Raw genomic sequence first — 19425 nt, 5'->3', positions numbered from 1 at the left:
ATGTCATATGGATTTGTATTTTTTTGTATATATACCTAACTAATCCGCTCTTTCGTCTTAGGAAGACCACAGTTTTTTTTGTTAATTGACCAAGTTAACTGATTAAGCATTATATTTACAAAGTGGCCAAACTGTTATTTTTGCTTGTAAAACGTTGTGATAATCAACATACTGTCTTGTAATAGCCAATTAACTCTCCGTCCAGCAACTATTTTATTATTTCAGCTATATTTTTTTCTGTAACAATTTCAGTCATATAGTCGCTGTTGGTGGTGGTGGTGTGTGTGTGGGTGGATGTGTGTGCGTGCGTATGTGTGTGTATAACAATAACCTTTAACTCTAGAGAGTACCTGTAAAGGGAGAGTCATTTATGTCCGCCCAGCTCTGTCACACATATGTCACATCATCAGCAGTTGACTCTGTAGATCTTTGCTAACTAACACAATTATGCCGCAAGTGTGTTTTTCATACTGATCACGGCTGTAAAATAACCTCCAGTGGGAAATGAAACCTTACAAACTAGTATGACTTAGTTTGAGCAGTTATGTATACTACATGCCAGTGACGTGCAGTCAGAGGAGGCAGAGAACTGTATCATATATCTATTTTCTGTATGATTCCACCCGTGACCCTAGTGAGGATAAGTGGCATTCCAATAGTTTAACATTTTCATAAGTAAAAATCGATGAAATTTGCACATTTTATGATTAAATACAGGGCAGAAACCTAAGATGAGGCCCTGTCTACCATCTGAGTGTGCTCAGTGAGTGCACTGAGTTGGATCATAGCGCCTGCCTTCTTCTGTTCAGCAGGTTGCCAATAATATAATGTTGCAGAAACATGTATTATAAACCATGACTTTCTACAGTCTGTGTAATGTCTTTAATCTAAGTATGGCATCCTTATTCTTGCTAATCGAACAATAAAATACAGACAAGTACAGTCATACGGGAGGCACTTGCAGTACCACTTCATCCTGAAGGAGTGGGGGCGTGTGTGAGTTGGAAGGTGCTTGTCGCTGCGGTCCTTCCATAGAGCGAAAAACCCAGCATTTTTGGGGGCGGAGGGGTTTGACACCTCTAGAGCAGCAAGTCAAATGCATGATATTTGTATGCGCTGCTGAATGAATGAATTATTTTGCCTGCCAAGATGAAGAATTATATACCTAAACTCACCAAGAGGTTAGACTTTTTCAACAAGCGTTCCCTGGAGAAGAATAGGGTAAGGCCACAAATGTTTTTCAGTTAATAAAAAAATAAATGAATGGGACTAAAAAGTATTTGAAAACAACATGAAGATATTTGTATTATTTGTATTTGTATTAACAGTAAAAAAAAACAAAGGACTTCACCAACCATGAACCTCAATGCACGTCACTGCTACATAACATAGTGCATATGGGAAAACGGGATGCGTGACGCAAAAGATGATCCAATCCAAAAAAAAGCCCATTACTCATCCTCTCATAGTTTGAGTCAATAAACAGACAGACAAGAGCTAAATGTAACCAAAAAGGTGAGCCAATCACTGCTCTGTACCTCAAACAATTTTCCACCAAAGACCTAGCAAGGTATCAAATGATGCGAGAGTGCACGCTTCATTTAAAACCAGATATTCTTTTTTTAAAGGTGGGCTGTAGGTATTTTTTTTGTACTAGTGGGCACTAGTATTTATAGCTCACTGGATACAGGAAATGCATCACCACAGTGAATAAAATCATCAGGCATACAGTACGTAATTTATTTTTTAGTCCTGGTATATTTTCAGTATGATAACTGATGGCCTCAGGATGAACAAAGCACCAAGTAAGAATTCCACTGCTTTGATTTATTCCCCGCATATGACAATAACGTCTTTGAATCTTGGAATCCCACTGTCTCACTTCCATGGGGATAAACACCACAACCTAAGTTTGTTCAGCGTTTCCTGCCCGTATGAGTCTAAACTAACGGCTAAGAGGGCAGTTTAAATTCCAGCACTATATCCCCCTGAAGGCAAGGATGTAATATGATCAATGTGAAATGAGGCATAATACAAAAGGATGATGAGAACCGGGATCGGCTTTACTGCCCTCCATGTTTGACCATAATACCCTCAAACAACAAATCCCCAGGATTCATGCTAAAATAGGATGAAGGCAGCAAGAACAACTATGGCGCATGTAGAACTGAACAGATTTACAACTTCGAAACCATTTAAAGTCTTGCGTGTTTTGATGTAGGGAGCAGATGTCGGGTCATGTTTTTTAGCACTCCGTGGGAGGCTGAAAAACAAATTTAATACGTCAACCCGCAAGATATTGAAACTGTTTGCCTTGCAGAGACCTCGAAGACAAACATACACACACACATACAGTACACGTGTCTTCCTCGGTGTCAATCCGCTTAGTATAATCCACAATTGATGGGGAGGGAGTTTAAAAGCGTCGCGTGGGACAATGGGACGATTCATTTTTGGGGAATGGAAGGCCCGGGGAATGATGTTGTAGACCGTTCAGAGGACATATGGTTTGTGTTTGGCAAGAAGAAGAAACAATAATCAAATATGTTGATCCCCCTTCTTGCTGCAAGGATGACTGCTAATATAAAAGTCTGTTCCGTCCAATCATAATTTAGGACAGTGTAATTACCTCCGCTCCATCTTGCTCTCTCTCACAACTAAACATGATGGAGCATCTTGCAGAATGCCCACTTTCCACTGTGAATACTCTCCTTGTAACAGTGGCCACTTCTTCCGTACAATTGTTGCTTTGCAATTTTACCAATGAATGCACACATGGTCAGTATGCATTCCTGTGTTGAACAGGCCAAGTCAGGTCAGTTTGAAATGCATTGTTCCTTAAATATTGGCCTTCTGATGGATGTCTTGCCCCAATTAGACACAAATGTCAAAATCTCCTTTTTCCACTGAGAAAATATTTTATAGTGTCCCAAAATATACATGATTTGAAATATAGTAACATGTCCTACATTGGCAATTCCAACAACATATTCAAACATACATTATAACCCATTTCACAAAGCTTCACACATATTCAATAAGGGCACCGCCTGTGACATGACACACGTCAAGTTGGCGGTCTAACTCCTGTAACATCTCGTTCAAATTTGAGATAATTTGGGCGACCATTTCTTACTAGACTACAAAATTATGTCACATTTTTGGGACACTCTGTATAATTGACAGCACCATGTGTCTTTACCACAACAATCAACATGGCATCTGTAAAGCTGTAGTGCACGCGTGGTGTCTAAAGTGATACTCTGCATTTAACAGTGCCCACTACAATTTTACTGATGAATCCATGCATGGTCATTAGGTACGGTAGTGGCTCACACAGCAGATTGTCGCACAGCTGGACTGGTATCGATTTCCAAACCAATCAACCTTTTAACTGTATTTTTTTTTTATTTTTCTAGCAGTAAAAACAAACCAAGTGTTAGTATTATGAACGAGCTAACCAGCATCCCCACCAATCATCCATTGACCTTTGCTTTGCCTTGTTTTTCCTCAAATAAATTCACATTTAATGCGCTTGGAATCAATTTGTTTAAAACGTGTGTTTAAAATTAACAGAACCAATGTTGAATGAATTGTACAGCTGCCTCAAAAACGATGCTCTGCAGGAGGCAGCACTGTTTTGCATTTGAGTGTTGATCCATCTCAAATAAAATGTTAGAATCGGTCACTTTGGCAAAGGATCAACGCGCAGTGATGGTTGTGTACTTTGCAATAAGCAAAAACATATTTAGCATCCTACCTTGCAGCTGTGGGAAAGTGAAGCAGGAGCGTGGAGCTTTGGCGGCTACATGCACTTTACGTTTGGGGCTGCTGTCATCGTGGTGGTGCTGCTGGTGTGGGCTCCGGTAAGTCTGAGCTGCTCCGTAGCCGGTGGCTCCGACTCGCCGCGCGCAAGTGTCCGCCCTGCCGCCGTACACCGAGCGTGTCTGGCCGGATGCGAAGTCGCTGAAGGTGGGCGTCTGACAGTGGCTCACCATCCCGGACAGCGGTGCGGAGTTCTGCATCGAAACGTCGGCTTCACCGCGGAGCTCGGATAAGTTTCTGCTTGCATTACCTTACAGGATTAAAAAAAAAAATGTTACTTACTGGAACTTTTCAGAAAGTTGGATTAAGTATTGATTGGCAACACCTACCTCATTATCAGCCTTTAAGGAGACGAAAAGGTGGGATTATACACATGTGCACGGCCATCTAATTGCAAGACATCTGTGAGGCTGATCGATAGCATCCTTTCTGAGGATCAGCATCACCACCCTCCCACTTCCTTTCTTTCTAGGTTCTGATTGACACCAGATATCTGGACCGAGCTGCAGCATTCAGGCGCACCAATGACGGCGGTCCATGTTCTGTGAGAGGATGAGATTTTTGTACCATCACATTTGTATACGCTACTCCCTTCACTATTATTTTTATTTTGTATATAATGGATAATATGTAACAATCAAATGCTCTTCCACTAGATGGCAGAAGATACATCGTTCACCTAATGCTTATTTACATATACTTTTTGTGACATTTTTGTTTGGTGGCGACATTTTTCTAATGTAAAACTTGTGCCTTGGCTCAATAAAAGTTGGAAAAAAAACTGCTGTTTATGACTGGAGCCCGCTGCTGTTTTGAGGGCGTACAGCAAAAAAGATATGGTGTCCAACAGGGGTAAAAGTGCAGTAATGTCCAAACGCTCCAATGATTTAAAAGCAAAGGCACACACCACATGGACGTTGCTGTGCATTTGCCCATGTCTGCCATCTCCAAAGATCCTCTATATACCCGAAACATATTGTTGTTTTTTTATGAACATGCTGCAAAAACGCTAGTTAAAGATCCTCTCTCGAAGAAGCTCTCTGCTGATTTTACGAACCTACAAACCCAAGTCAAAGATTTCTCTATGTGACAGAACCACATGCCACATAGTCAAAAATCCTTACTTAGTCGCTCCCAAGTTTTGAAGTAAACTCACAGGCCGGTCTGATGCCATTCCATCCCACGAGTCGACAGTTGAATAATTCTGCTGTACATCATCTGTACACTGGGTGCCAAGACGAGAGATGCATCAAAAAAGAAGTTGTTTTGATTGACACTGTCAGATATTAGTTGAATTGACTGTACTTTTCTTATTGTGGTTGTCGTGTGGTGTAGAATTATTTCTACATACTGACATCTGCTGTCTTAATTTTTGGTTACCTGGCAAAAAATTAGAAAAAACAAACATTTAAACTTGGGTATTATTATCTTTGTAAAAGCTGAATTTGTGTGGGGGAAAAATGCTCAAACATATATTGGATATCTGAGACGTTCTTACTAAATTTTACTAAATAGTTATGGCTTCATTAGGGAGAAACAGCCATCTCGTCTTCTCCAGTACATAATGTGCTGTTATGCAGCGCCATCTAGCGACTATGGCGTGAAGTCCACCGTTTGCAACAAGTGACATAAGTGCTGATGATGAGTTGTGAGAGCGTGCAAAGCTTTCTAAAAAGGGTGTGTGTTTGTTTTCATGGATTGAAATTTGCGTGACTGTATGGAGAGAAACTGTGTCTGTTTATCCAATCAAACAAAATAAATATCTGGAAGCAAAAAAAAGAATGATGTGCAAGCAAATAACGATTTGCAGACAAAAATAATGGCATTGCAAGCGGAAAAAAGTGCTTTTATTTGCAAATCCGAAAGTTTTGTTTGCAACTCTCAAAAGATTTGGATGCACCTCTGAATAGTTGGATGCAAATCTCATTTTTGAATTTGTATTTAATGACAAATGAGTACACTGAGTGGAGATGTGCTTTGTAAATAAAGTGAAATATAGGTGTTGGCAGTCACATAAAACACAAATAGCTCACCTCTCCTTTCTTTTTGTCTACGTATCAGTGCTGGACGTTGAATAAACCTGCGATATCATAAAACTGGACTCTGAATTTATACTGTTTATAATGGACAGATTTCTATAACAAAAATATTTAAATTGTTATCTTATTTTCTTAATTGTGTTATTTTGAACTGAAAAATATATAGAACAATTCATTTCCCATGTATTCGTATTACTCTAAAACAGGCATCAAATTAAATTCAGGTTTGTGTCAAATAGTACAAAATTGTGTACTTTCATACTAGTCACATAGGATTTGACTAAATTGGTCAGGTAACAAAAGCAGGCAGACATTTTAGACTCTCAGGTTAAGTGCTCTCAACAACTTTGCCATGTTCTCAGTTCATGTTTTGCTGGTTGTTGGAAAAAAGTTCATAAATAAGTCATAAAAATTGTTATTTGTGTTTTTTTTTTATGTAGACGCAGCAGCAGCAGCAGCACAGCACAGCGGTGGCAGCCCGCCCTCCCTATGTAGCCCACCACCACAGCTTCAACAAATCCTAGGGGAAACGCTGACTGTTGATTCAGTCTCAACTAGTTTGTTGTTGAAAGAGGTACAACAATGACATTGGCTATGGCTATTATTCTGATCAATATATATTAACAGTATATAAATTAATATGGAAAAATAATATAAAGAGCTGTGTAATATTGTACTACATTCAAGCAGAATCACATTATGGCTATCATTCTGATCAATGTATTGTATAGAAATTAATAGACAAAATAATGTTAAATAACAATTTTTCAATCAAGGACAATCAAATGCCCATCCCTAATCTGAACATCCTTGACTGTCATAGAAGTGTAAAAATAAGTTAAACTCTACTTAAGTAATTGTGTACTTACCACTTTGATGACAGGTTAAAGACCATTCCTGCTTGTGCTTGTGAGGTGTGTCTCTGCACATAAACCGCAGATCATTTTCAGGGACACTCCATGTCGCTCTTGTCGCTACTGCTTTGTTGCCATCACTGTGTTTGCATCACACATAAAAGCCTAAGAAAATGCTAGTTTGGGGAGTTAATCCTTTAGAGAGGCTCGCTGAGCTAAAGTCTTGCTCTCACCTTGATTTACCCATCACTCAGGTGCAGATAACTTGTTGCTATCTAAAAATCTAAATCATTGCAACAATTCTTCAAAGGAAGATTCTTCTTCAAAAGACTCTTTTAGTCAATTGTATTTCTACAGTACAGCATCCTCAATCAACAACTGTCAAATCAGGCTACAAATAAAGTTGTTTTTTTATTGGATTTACAAGAGCTGAACATGATAACAGAAGGTGAAGCAATATGTCACATTTATTTACAGGGCATTAAAGGGCCCAAAATGTGATTTAAGTGATTAAAATATAGCAACGCAAGCACTATTGTGATATTTTACATGGTTGAGAAGTTCTGTGATTATGTTAGCTAACACATGAGCAACACGCCGTCTAACATATCAAGTACCATTTTAGGTAGTTAACATGCCTATGTTCAAAAACGATCAATGTTTTGTTTATAACTTGATTAATCCATTAATTAATGGGCTAACCTTTACATACGTAGCTAGACAACTGTGTCCTTGCCTAGCTAGCCTCGCTTATTCATGTACACGTGTTATGCTACGGGTCAGACTGATTTCACGTTGTTAATACTGTATCACAGCTGCATACAAAATGGATGGATGGAATACTGTATCACGAATAGGCAATTCAAATGTCTAAATTTGCCTAAATGAATCAGTGCAAACTACGGACTCAAAATGTTTACGTCGCTGAGTTCCGCAGCCACTTCCGTAGTACGTCCTGTGCAGGTTTGGCCTCCATGACGGTGAGCAGAATCCAGAAACATTGCATCGTGAACATGCATTCGGCACACTGTAACGCCATTGATTTCGCCAATAGAGGGTCCAAAATACCAGATTTGTCATGTTTCGGGTTACCCAAACACAAAGGCAGGTATGTGTGATAAAAGCGTTGTAGATTTATAACACTGGTTGTTGAAAATAAACAAAACTGTGGACAATTTGTGTGGGACTCCTACATAATAGAGCCTAAAGCTACTTTGTTTCTCAGGGTGATTAGTTGAATTAATGACAAGTCAGTGATGATGATTTAGGTTATAGTCTATCAAATGTATTAACAATGCCATTACTGAAATAAATGTTGCATTGTGTAAATCCTACCAGTTAATTATCCATTTTGTATAAGTATTGTTATTTTGTATGTTGATTGTTAAGCGTTGGCAACACTGTAAGGAAAGAAACAAGTAAAATAAATACAATTTTTATTGACATCTACATTTAGGTCATATTTCTGCAGTATAATGGATTTTTACACATTTATATATATACACATATTCATTCTGTTCAGGAAATAACATTTATTCATTTAATCAAAGTACACGCATTGCGCATATCTTTATTTTACACTCACCTCAAATCTAGTGAATACTGTTGTGCGCCTAGCCCCGCCCACCTCTCTCTTGCTTACCATCATGGCGGACTTTCTGCTCCACGGCGTACTACACAGGGGAAAAAAACGAGGAGATTTTGTACGGATGTATTTATCTGGAAAATGTTTTCCATATGTGTCACCTTAATTATTGAATGTCGTCGACGTCATATCTTGAACAAATAGCTAAAATGAACGTATTTAATCAAGTATTATAATTACACAAAAGGGAATTCTCAAAATTACGAGCTGCAACTGAAGGCATCACTCCTTGTAGGCGTAAATAGACGTTGCATATCTAGTGACGACTCTCTAAACTGAGGAGGCACAATCAGGACTTCAAGCACAGTCGAGCCGTCATGTTCCTGCAAAAAGTGGGAGTCTACCTTCACACAGCATGCATGTGCTTATATTTGATCTGTTTTTTCACGTTGCTTCGAATCGTGCACCTTATTTCACCAAGCTTGGCCAAGCAGGCTATCCTTAAGTCCGATCAAACGATCCTCATGTCCAAGAATCCCAAATTCAAGTACGAAGACTGGGGTCCGACCTTCATGTCGTCAGCTTTCGTCAAAGCCGCCTCACGGCACATGTGGCTGTCTCTGGGACAAGAGGCGTTTGTAGGGGGAGAGGCCCCCGACTCACCTGTTGTCACCATGAACAAGGAGAAGAGCAGCATCTGCAAGTTTCTTCAAGGTGCGTCAGTCATAGATACAGATTTCACAGGGGGTTTATTCTGAAATGTTACTTCAGATTCGCATGAAACTTCCTGGATGACATCCTGGGACTGTCTAGTAAATCCTACAAGTGGAACGGGGGAGAGAAATTTGTAAAAAAAAATTGCTGTCTAAAATTAGATGTAAATAGAGTCACAGTATGCAGATTTCACCGTACCTTTATTCTGAAATGCTGTATGAGATTTTTATTAAACTTTTTTTGTAGCATCATTGGGTGGTCTAGTAACTTTTGTAATTGTAGTCGCAAACAGTATGCTGATTTCACAGTACCTTTATTCTAAAAGACAGCTTCACATATGGCTAAAACTCCCTTTGTGCCGTCCTTGGATGTTCTAGTAAATACTGGATTTCACAGTACCTTTTATTCTGACATACTGCTTCAGATTTGCATGAAACGTCCTGGGTGACATCCTGGGACAGTCTAGTAAATCCTACAAGTGGAACGGTTGAATGATAACAGGGGGGACTTTTTAAAATTGCTCTCTAAAATCAGATGTAAATACAGTTACATACAGTATGCAGATTTCACAGTACCTTTATTCTGAAATGCTGCATCGTATTTGTATGAAACTTCCTGGGTGACATCCTGGGATGCTCTAGTAAATTCCAGAGGTTGAATGGTTGTATGGCAGGCATTTGGGAGCTCTGGAGGCTGTCCTGACCACAGTCCTGTTAGAGCGTCTTTGTCTACTCCAGGCCCCTCAACCATGAAGCTAACCTCCATGCTCGCTGCTTCTCTACACAGGTCAGAGGCCCCTGGTTCTGAGCTTTGGAAGCTGCACCTGACCACCGTTCATGTCCAAACTTGCCGAGTTCAAACAGCTCGTCAAGGACTTCAGTGATGTGGCCGACTTTCTTGTGGTCTACGTGGAGGAGGCGCATTCAACTGGTGGGTCAGCCAGGCCAAGCATACAAAAAAAAGATGTGCATGCAATGCATATTGCTGCAATTCTGCAGCAGTCGAATGTTAAATACCGCATAGGTGCACCGTACATGAGCTTTTAACCATAATTACTATTTCACATATAATAGACTTCCGCACGGTGGCCGAGTGGTTAGAACATTGGCCACACAGTCACTAGATCGGGAAGGCCTGGGTTCAAATCTTGGGCATCTCTGTGTGGAGTTTGCATGTTCTCCCCGTGCGTGGGTTTTCTTCGGGTACTCCAGTTCCCCACCACATTCTAAAAACATGCATGTTGGCAACACTAAATTGTCCATAGGTATGAATGTGAGCGTGAATGGTTGTTTGTCTATATGTGCCCTGCGATTGGCTGGCGACCAGTCCAGGGTGTACCCCGCCTCTCGCCCGAAGTCAGCTGGGATAGGCTCCGGCATACCAGTGACCCTAATGAGGATAAGTGGCATAGAAGATGGATGGATGGATTTTTCTCAAATAGGATTTGAGATTTAAGTTACTTATATAATTTTTTACTATAAAATATACAGTTATTTTATTTTCTTCATTCACTTGGGTAAACCTGCAGCTATCATGTAAATATATTTGTAGATATAAATCGTACTTTTATTTACTTTTACTTTTATATTGTAGTTTTATTTATATATTCTTTTACTATATTAATTATTGTCTATTTGCTCTCTAATTTCTGCGCTACGCTGTAAATATGATTTATTTTTAATTCATAGATTTTATTACAATGTACATTTTTAACATGTCTATTTTCTTTATAATGTAGTTTTATAATTGTTTTTATTTGTATTGGTGCAAAGCTGCTAACAGGTGTTTCTAAAATTTTGTCATGTAGCTACTGAGTTAGTGTCCCTAATATCGTGGCTAATGGATGTCTGTTTCAGATGGTTGGGCCTTCACCAACAACATCGACATCAACGAGCACCAGAGCCTGGAGGACAGGCTGTCTGCGGGACAGCTGGTCATGAAAGAGGACCTACACTGTCCAGTGGTGGTGGACGACATGACCAACATCACCGCCATCAAATATGGCGCCATGCCTGACAGGCTATATGTGCTGCACAAGAGGAAAGTGGTCTACAAGGTGAGTGTGCTTTACATAAACTCTAACAAACAACCTACAGTGTTTGTTGTTGTTCATTTTTACACTTGTAAGACAGTTAAAAACATGGCAAAGTGAAATACGGCAAATACGGGACATGACTCCACTTTGTATTATGTCTGTGATAAAGTGTCATATTGTTTTCAATGCTAAGAGTGGTTAGCTTCTTTTTACACGTGTGTGACCGTTGAGAAGATGAATGTTGCTGACACAACTCGCATTACATCTTCAACAGTGAAGAAAGGATTGAATGTTGTATTGTTTTCATCAACAGCAGTGGTTAACTACTTTCTACACGTGTATGACAGTTAAGAAAACATTGCTTAATCAAGCTTTTATGATGAGAACAGGACAGATTACTTATATTTTCTATGAGAATCACTATCTAAAATGTCTTGTGATCTCAGCATGAAAGAGTTGTTTTTACATTTTACAATGGTTAACTTCTTTTTACACTTGATTGACAGTTAAGTATGTTATTTTACATTGCCTGTGCAGTTATTCATGGTTTTATGATGGCAGCAGTTTGACCCTGAGACAGATTTATTTTATTTTTTATTATTTGCTACGGTAAAAACTGTTCAAAAATCCCAATTTTTACGGGCTCTCTGTATGACAAACGCAAAAGTTATCTTCTTCTTTAATTTTAGAGTGGTTAGCTTTTTTTTTTTTTTTTTACACTTGTACGCCAGTTTAAAATGTTACTTTTAATAAGTTACAGGTGACTACAGATGGCCACAGGTTGTAGTTTGTACTTAAAAGATGGCCTGTTTTCCCAATTTTGCGGTATCTCCGTATGAAAGAGGTAATTTTACGTTGTATGGGGTTAACCTTTTACACTTGTATACTAGTTAAAAATGTTACTGTACATTGCCTATATGGTGAATAATTGCTTTATGATGGCAACATTCAATTTGTGTGTTTCCTATGAGTATCATTGTTTCAAACTCCCAATTTCTGAAGTTTTTTTTACGCTTGTTTCTTTACATTACACATTACATTACTTTACATTGCCTAGACAGTTAACTCAGCTTTTATGATGGTTCAAGTTTGACCCTGGAACTGATTAGTTCCACTATAGCATGCATTTCTGATGAAAGAAGAAACACCTCCTCTCTTTCCTCCCTGCAAATAGCGTGATTAGAAGTGCCGCCAGCAGGACATAAATGTCTCTTTGGACCACACAATCGCGTGTCTAGTCTTGAGAGACGAGCACAGATAGCTGAGGAATTTTTGGCCCTCCTCCAGGCTGACACGAGCGGCGCCAAAAAAATTAGCATTTACAGGAAAACATCATGTACAAGTGTGCTCGTCTGTGGATAACAAAGTGGGAATGAAGACATTTTGGTCTTTGTTGCAGGGGAACATGGGGCCTTGGGGCTACAAACCAGAGGAGGTACGTTCCATCCTGGAGAAGATGAAGTAAGGAGGACATGTCACTTGTTGGAGAGTTACTAATGTGTTTAGCTTGTCTTTCACAAACACATTCATTGCTCCATAAACACATAAAAAACACTTTAGTGACCTCTGAGCTTGATCTCACCCCTCCTCTCTTTGTATCTACGTGACGGCTACAGATGAAACCGTTGGACTCTGTATCCTGATAAAACGATGCAACAGAGTGTGAGATCAGGTTTCAGTGATCATAAAAAGGGTTTTTGAGGGCTTTTGCAGTAATGATTGTCAAGTGTGTTGTCAAAATTAAGTTTTTGTCAGATGATGTGCCAAATAATTTCACAGCAGAGGACTGCTTTTTATATGATGATTACAGTGTAAACCTCTGGTAGCTGTGATTTGAAGGCTTAAAAGTTGGCCCTTCTGTGATTTATTTGGGTTTATTTTTTTTTTACACTTAACATTACAGCTAGGTTGCTTCTCACACACTCTTACTGATGTATTAGGCTGAATAAAGGCTTTCTAGTTCAGTTGGTGGTGTGGAGTTTTGTTCATTATTAATAGCAATATACACACGTTATTTGTTTCATTTCTGGACACTCAAGCTCACCATATAATTGTACAGTGTATACACTCCTGAGCAAAATTTCAAGACCAGTTGAAAAATTGTTATTTATAAAATTGTAAAGTATTTACATTTTGCACCGTTGGATTTTGAGGAGGTTCTAAGTAGAGCTTCAAAATGCAAAAAGAAGAAATGGGAGTGAGACAAAGAATGTTTAAGTAAGCAATTTATTGAAAACAACCATTAAAAGTGAAATAGGCTGTTCATCAGCTAAAAAAAACAAAATACAAATGAAATGTTGGAAAAAAGAAGTCCTGAATAATGAGTAGCTGTGCCTTTCTTGTTAATCACCTCAAAATTTGGTTTGGGCATGCTTGACGCCAGTATTTCCAGGAGGCTAGTGGGAATGTTGCTCCAGGTGGTGAAGATGGCTTCACGGAGGGCATCCACTGTCTGGAACTGATGTCCCTTTTTGGAAAGGTCCCTTGCCATCCATCCCCAAATGTTGTAAATTGGATTTAGATCAGGGGAACATGCAGGATGGTCGTTGTCCTGTTGAAAAAGCCAGTCATTACCACACAGATGAGGGTCTTCAGTCATGAGGGATGCCCCCTGCGACATCTTCACATAGTCAGCTGCCGTTTGACACCCCTGCACAACCTGAAGCTCCATTGTTCCATTAAAGGAAAAAGCACCCCAGGTCATGATGGTGCCCCCTCCACTGTGCCGTGTAGAAAACATCTGAGGTGGGATCTCCTTGTCATGCCAGTAATGTTGGAAGCCATCAGGACTGTCAAGGTTCCATTTTTTTCTGATCAGTGAATAAAACTTTCTTCCACCTTTCAATGTCCTATTTTTGGTGCTCTCGTGCAAATTCCAAATGGACACATTTGTGGGGTTGAAGGCAACAAGGCCTTTGAAGACTTTTTTTGGTCTTAAAACCCTTCTGTCGCAGATGCCGTCTGATGGTTATTGGAATGCACTCGGCACCAGTAAGAACCTTTATTTGGGCCGAGGATCGTCCTGTGTCTTAACGACAGATCCTCTGGCTCAGGGCCGGTGAACTTTTTTTGGGTCTACCACCGGACTTTTTTGTTCCTTAACCCTCTCACCAGCAATGGCGTGCTGCGAGAGGCCTTGCTTATGCAGCTCAACAATCCAACCGCGTTCAAAGAGAGAAAGCTTTTTTGCCTTTGCCATGAAGAGATCACGACAGTGTGAGTACCTGACAGAGAATGACATGAATCCACAATTTTGCCCAGGTTTTGGCTTTTAAAGGCTGCGGTCTTAAACGTTTGATCAGCTGATGAACAGCCTGTTTCACTTTAATGGTTGTTTGTAATAAATTGCTTACTGAAAACATTTTTTGTCTCACTCCGTTTTCGTCAATTTGCATTTTGAATCTCTGCTTAGAACCTCCTAAAGATCCAACAGTGCAAAATGTAAATTCTTGAATTTTTCAGCTGGCCTTAACATTTTGATCAGGACTTTACTAAGTATATAAATAAGACTATATACAGGTAGTTGCTATGATCGCTCCTTTGTGCAGCAACACAATGGATTTGAAATAGTGTCGACTTCGCTTTAATTTAAGGTGTTTCATATAAAAATGTAAAAAAAACCCAACTTAAAAAACAATGGTATCCACACAAAATATCTGGACTACCATTTGGACATTTTCATGAGGTGAGTACTCACTTTTGTTGCCAGCAGTTATAATGAATAGCTGTGTGTTAGGTTATTTTGAAATGACAGTAAATTTACACCTTCATCCAAGCTGTACATTGACTACTGTACTTTACATTGTATCAAAGTGCCGTTTCTTTAGTGTTGTTCAATGATAAGATACCGTATAATAAAATATTTGCAGAAATGTGAGGCGTCTACCCACCTCTGACTGTATTTTGGACACAAATATACCAAAGCAGATGATAAGAATGTGACTTTTTTTCATCCCTAAGATAAGGCTTTTGATAAGCTGCTTTGTATCTTGTTTGAAAAGACTCCAAAAAACCATCTAGTAGTGATTCTAATTGTGATGATAATGATTTGAAATGATTTGAAATGATTTGAATGATTTCAAAAGCTGCTGCTACGTGGTCTCATGACAGGAGGGCACGTTGCAGCTTGCACATTGGACCAGCAGGTTCATCCAGTTTGTTTCTATTCACATAGGGTATACACATTGAGTTTAAACCAGTGCTTCTCAAATAGTGAGGTGGTCCCCCCTGGGGGATGCAGTGAACTGGCGGGGGGCGGGGGGCCTGAGAGGTAGGGAGGACTTTTTCAATATTAGTGCAGACCTGCCAACATGTATGAATTTGTTGTCTCTTTAATACACTTGTATGCTTCACTGCTCTCAATTGCCTTGCATTGTGCTGGTTTTCATTTCGACTTCAGTCTGTACGGTACAGGTAAATAGATATTAACAGTTTCTAGTATTTCAAATCAGGAGGGTGCGAAAACATTTCTGTCCCCCAGTGTGGGCATGACAGAAAATAATTGAGAACCACTAGTTTAAACTAACCAACGCAAGCAACACAAAATGACTAAAATAGGTCACCAGAATTTATCAATTGACAAAAACGTACAATTTTACTGCTCTAATGTAGCTTATCTTACAAAAGACGAGTCATGTATGGTCACACACACACACACACACGTACACACACACACACACACACACACAGCTCCATCAGCAGTTGTTTACTGTCTGCCAATGATAAAGTATAGTACAGTACATGTGCATGGGCCATGCGTGCAGTTTGAGGAATGTGATGTAATCTTATCTTTGCACAATCACTCCCACATCTACATAAAATGCATTAGAAAATATTCCATATATCGTCACTGTATAAAATGTATGCAAATATTTTTTCTTTTTGTTAAAAAGACTCAAAACTTGCATTCCTCCTCATTTTGACATTCCATGTCTAGAGTAGGATAGGATTCAGGTCCGGACTTTGACTAGGCCACTCCAAAGTCTTCATTTTGTTTTTCTTCAGCCATTCAGAGGTGGACTTGCTGGTGTGTTTTGGATCCTTGTCTTGCTGCAGAACCGAAGTTGGTTTCAGCTTGAGGTCACAAACAGATGGCCGGACATTCTCCTTCAGGATTTTTTATTCCATTACAGCAAGTCTTCCAGGTCCTGACACAGTAAAACGGCCCCAGACCACACAGATCACACTACCACCACCATCTTTTACTGTTTGTATGATGTTCTTTTTCTGAAATGTGGCATTACTTTTATGCCATATGTAGTGGGACACACACCTTCCAAAAAGTTAAGCTTTTGTCTCGTCAGATCACAGAGTATTTTCCCAAAGTTCTTGGGGATTATCAAGATGTTTTCTGACAAAATTGAAACAAGTCTTAATGTTCTTTTTGTTAAGCAGTGGTGTTCGTCTTGGAACTTTTTTTGTAACTTCGTTTTTGCCCAGTGTCTTTCTTATGATGGAGTCATGAACGACCTTAACTGAGGAAAGTGAGGCCTGCAGTTCTTTGGATGTTGTTGTGGGGTCTTTTGTGACCTCTTGGATGAGTTGTGGCTGTGCTCTTGGGGTAATTTTGGTTGGCTGGCCATTTCTGGGAAGGTTCACCACTGTTCCATGTTTTGTGGATAATGGCTCTCACTGTGGTTCTCTGGAGTCCCAAAGCTTTAGAAATGGCTTTATAACCATTTCCAGAGTGATAGATCTCAATTAATCTCAGTTAAGTTATGTTTTAACAGGAGGGGCAATCACTTTTTCACACAGGGCCAAGTACCTGTACTGTAGGTTTATATATTTTTTCTCCCTTAATAATAAATTTAAAACCTGTATTTTGCTTTCAATTGTGTTGTCATTGACTAATATGTAAATTAGTTTGATGATCCGAAACATTTAAGTGTGGCAAACATGCAAAAAGTAAGAAATCAGGAAGGGGTCAAACATGTTTTCACACCACTGTATATACAGTAATTGTTGTGCAACTAAATTGTTGTGATTGCAATGAATGTAATCATTGTTCAATTAAAATTATTTATCTCCCATTTTTTGTGTGTATATTGATACTATTGACTTAAAATCATCTATCTCACATATCTCTATCTATAATGTTTTTCCTCGTATTAAAAATGCACTTATTTTCAGCATTCCGCGTCTCCAAAAATTGCAAAAACATATATTCGAATGGGGCCGCACTATTTTAGTGGTTAGCACGTTGGCCACACAGTCGGAAGATCGGGAAGTCGGGCATTTCTGTGTGGAGTTTGCATGTTCTCCCGTGCGTTTCTGGGTTTTCTCCGGGTACTCCGGTTTCCTCCCACATTCCAAAAACATGCATGTTAGGTTAATTGGAGACTCTAAATTGTCCATAGGTATGAATGTGAGTGTGAATGGTTGTTTGTCTTTATGTGCCCTGCAAATGGCTGGCGACCAGTCCAGGGTGTACCCCGCCTGTCGCCCGAAGTCAGCTGGGATAGGCTCCAGCATACCCGCGACCCTAGTGAGGATAAGTGGCATAGAAGATGGATGGATGAATATATTCTAATGTTGTCAGCCAATGAAAAGCAAATTTTCTTTTTGTCCCATAAATAATGTAAAGAACTTTTATACTCTTTTGGATGATCTCCATATACACTAGGTCCCCAATTTACGAACACCTGACTAGCGAACATTCACGGATACGAACACAAGCCGACTGGTCTATATTTTATTTTATTTTGCCTTGTAGTCAGTCGCTCAATCAGTATTTATACTGCTACTGTACATGCTTGACCAGTAGAGGGCACTGTGACACTGCTAATGCAGCCTTAGAGCTAATGAGACCAACAGAGGAAGAGTTAGACACTGGGGAGATAAAGCTAAATGGAAAGCTAAATTATACAACCCGGACAGAGCGTGTGATTAAAGTTTATGAAGAGTTAATAGGCCTGCTTAATTCTACACCACCCACAGAACACTATCTCTTTTAGAAGAGTCAAACGACGACGACGACTTGTTCTTTTTTTCAATAACTCCTCCTCCAACTCCACCACAACAACATATGCTGGACCACTCCTCTTCAAAGGTAAATAACATTTATCATTACGTATTATTATATCATTTTTATTATTGTTTTTTTCATTAATTATCCTCGTTTAATATTACTACTGCATCCAAACTCATATTTACATACATACACATATACTGTAATGTATACACGTACATGTAGTACCTATATCATTGGTAATATTACCTTTTCCCTTACTTAAGAATGATTCAACATAAAAACAGCAATTGTGTTCGTTAGTTGGGGACTTAGTGTATAAGAAAAAAATACATTAAAGTGATATAATGGTCCCAATGATGCATGTATCGCCAATGTTTGTGATTTCGTTCCCTCTTTTTGTCCAAAAAACACTCCCCTAAAATTTAAAATGCGATATATGTATCTCCATTTTCCCAACAAACAATTAAACATATTGTTTTCATTGTAGATCAAAATAAAAACATTTGGAGATTTGCATTTTCCTGCACAGTAACAATATGTATTCTTTACACTGTATTCTTTACTTATGTATCTTGCTTGCTGCTGTAACAAGTGAATTTCCCCGCTGTGGGATAAATAAAGTACAAATACAAATATATTTCTAAAAAATATTTAATTTTTTATATATTTGTATACATATATATATATTATATAGTCTGTTTTGCTGTTGTGTGTAATACTAGGCATGCCTGGTCATTTAGCTCATTTTATGTTAACCCCAAACATCAACAATTGAGGCTGCCAATTTGCCACAACACAAGTGGAAGTCATTGTTGGTTCCACAAAGGAAGCTCTGTGTTGGAAAAAGAAACAGGGCAACAGTAACTATTATTACTGAGCGTAGAATCACGATGAGGTCATGACAGACAGAGCTGTGTTTGTCTTTTGGCTGCTGCCCAGCCAGGTCACTTCCTGTGTGGAAACAGGGCAGGTTCAGCTTGCTTTTCACCCAATTGTTGGCCTGGCACAGGACCAGAACCTGGCCTCCATTCAGTCTCTTTGGGTTCATATGATACCCAGGCTTAGCAAAGCCAGCAAGTTCAACTTGTTTTAGGTAACATGCACAACAAACAATACACTTTCTAGGCCAAATACTTGTCAGCGACGAGTCCTCTCTTGGCCACTAGGGGATAAACTGACTGACCCTGACTGACTGTAATCTTCTGAAGAGGACTCCAGCGGCCTCTAGTGTTTTGTGTCAGGTAAAACGTGCCTTTATAATAAAAGATCACTTTGTTTTGATGGATCAGGACTATCCAATTCTTGTCACTCTTTGAGCTATTTTGACAAAAAAGAAATGAGAGGTGAGCTATTTGTGTTTTATTTATGTGACAGCCAACATTTAAAATGTACTTTATCTACAT

The 19425-nt window shown here is 39.2% G+C and overlaps 2 protein-coding genes across 3 annotated transcripts in view; one reads left to right on the top strand and one right to left on the bottom strand.

Moving 5' to 3' along the window:
• The window catches only part of LOC129189262 (zinc finger protein GLIS1), a 120821-nt gene extending 113719 nt beyond the window's left edge, over window positions 1–7102 (bottom strand). For both annotated transcript variants that reach the window (XM_054790773.1, XM_054790774.1), the window contains exons 1-3: window positions 6734–7102; window positions 4155–4367; window positions 3761–4075 (exon numbers count right to left, since the gene is read on the bottom strand). In XM_054790773.1, coding sequence (XP_054646748.1) covers window positions 3761–4025 — 265 coding nt within the window. In that variant the 5' untranslated portion in view covers window positions 4026–4075; window positions 4155–4367; window positions 6734–7102. The remainder of the gene's footprint in view (window positions 1–3760; window positions 4076–4154; window positions 4368–6733) is intronic.
• Window positions 7103–8580: 1478 nt separating this feature from the next.
• Window positions 8581–13016, top strand: dio1 (iodothyronine deiodinase 1). Its single transcript, XM_054790923.1, has 4 exons — window positions 8581–9017; window positions 9804–9947; window positions 10874–11073; window positions 12452–13016. The coding sequence occupies exons 1-4, from the start codon at window positions 8681–8683 to the stop codon at window positions 12515–12517; spliced, it is 747 nt and encodes a 248-aa protein (XP_054646898.1). The 5' UTR covers window positions 8581–8680; the 3' UTR covers window positions 12518–13016.
• The last annotated feature ends 6409 nt before the right edge of the window (window positions 13017–19425 follow it).

This window comes from Dunckerocampus dactyliophorus, chromosome 10, assembly GCF_027744805.1.
Source record: "Dunckerocampus dactyliophorus isolate RoL2022-P2 chromosome 10, RoL_Ddac_1.1, whole genome shotgun sequence".
Lineage (NCBI taxonomy): Eukaryota > Metazoa > Chordata > Actinopteri > Syngnathiformes > Syngnathidae > Dunckerocampus > Dunckerocampus dactyliophorus.
This window is presented reverse-complemented; position numbering and strand designations above follow the sequence as displayed.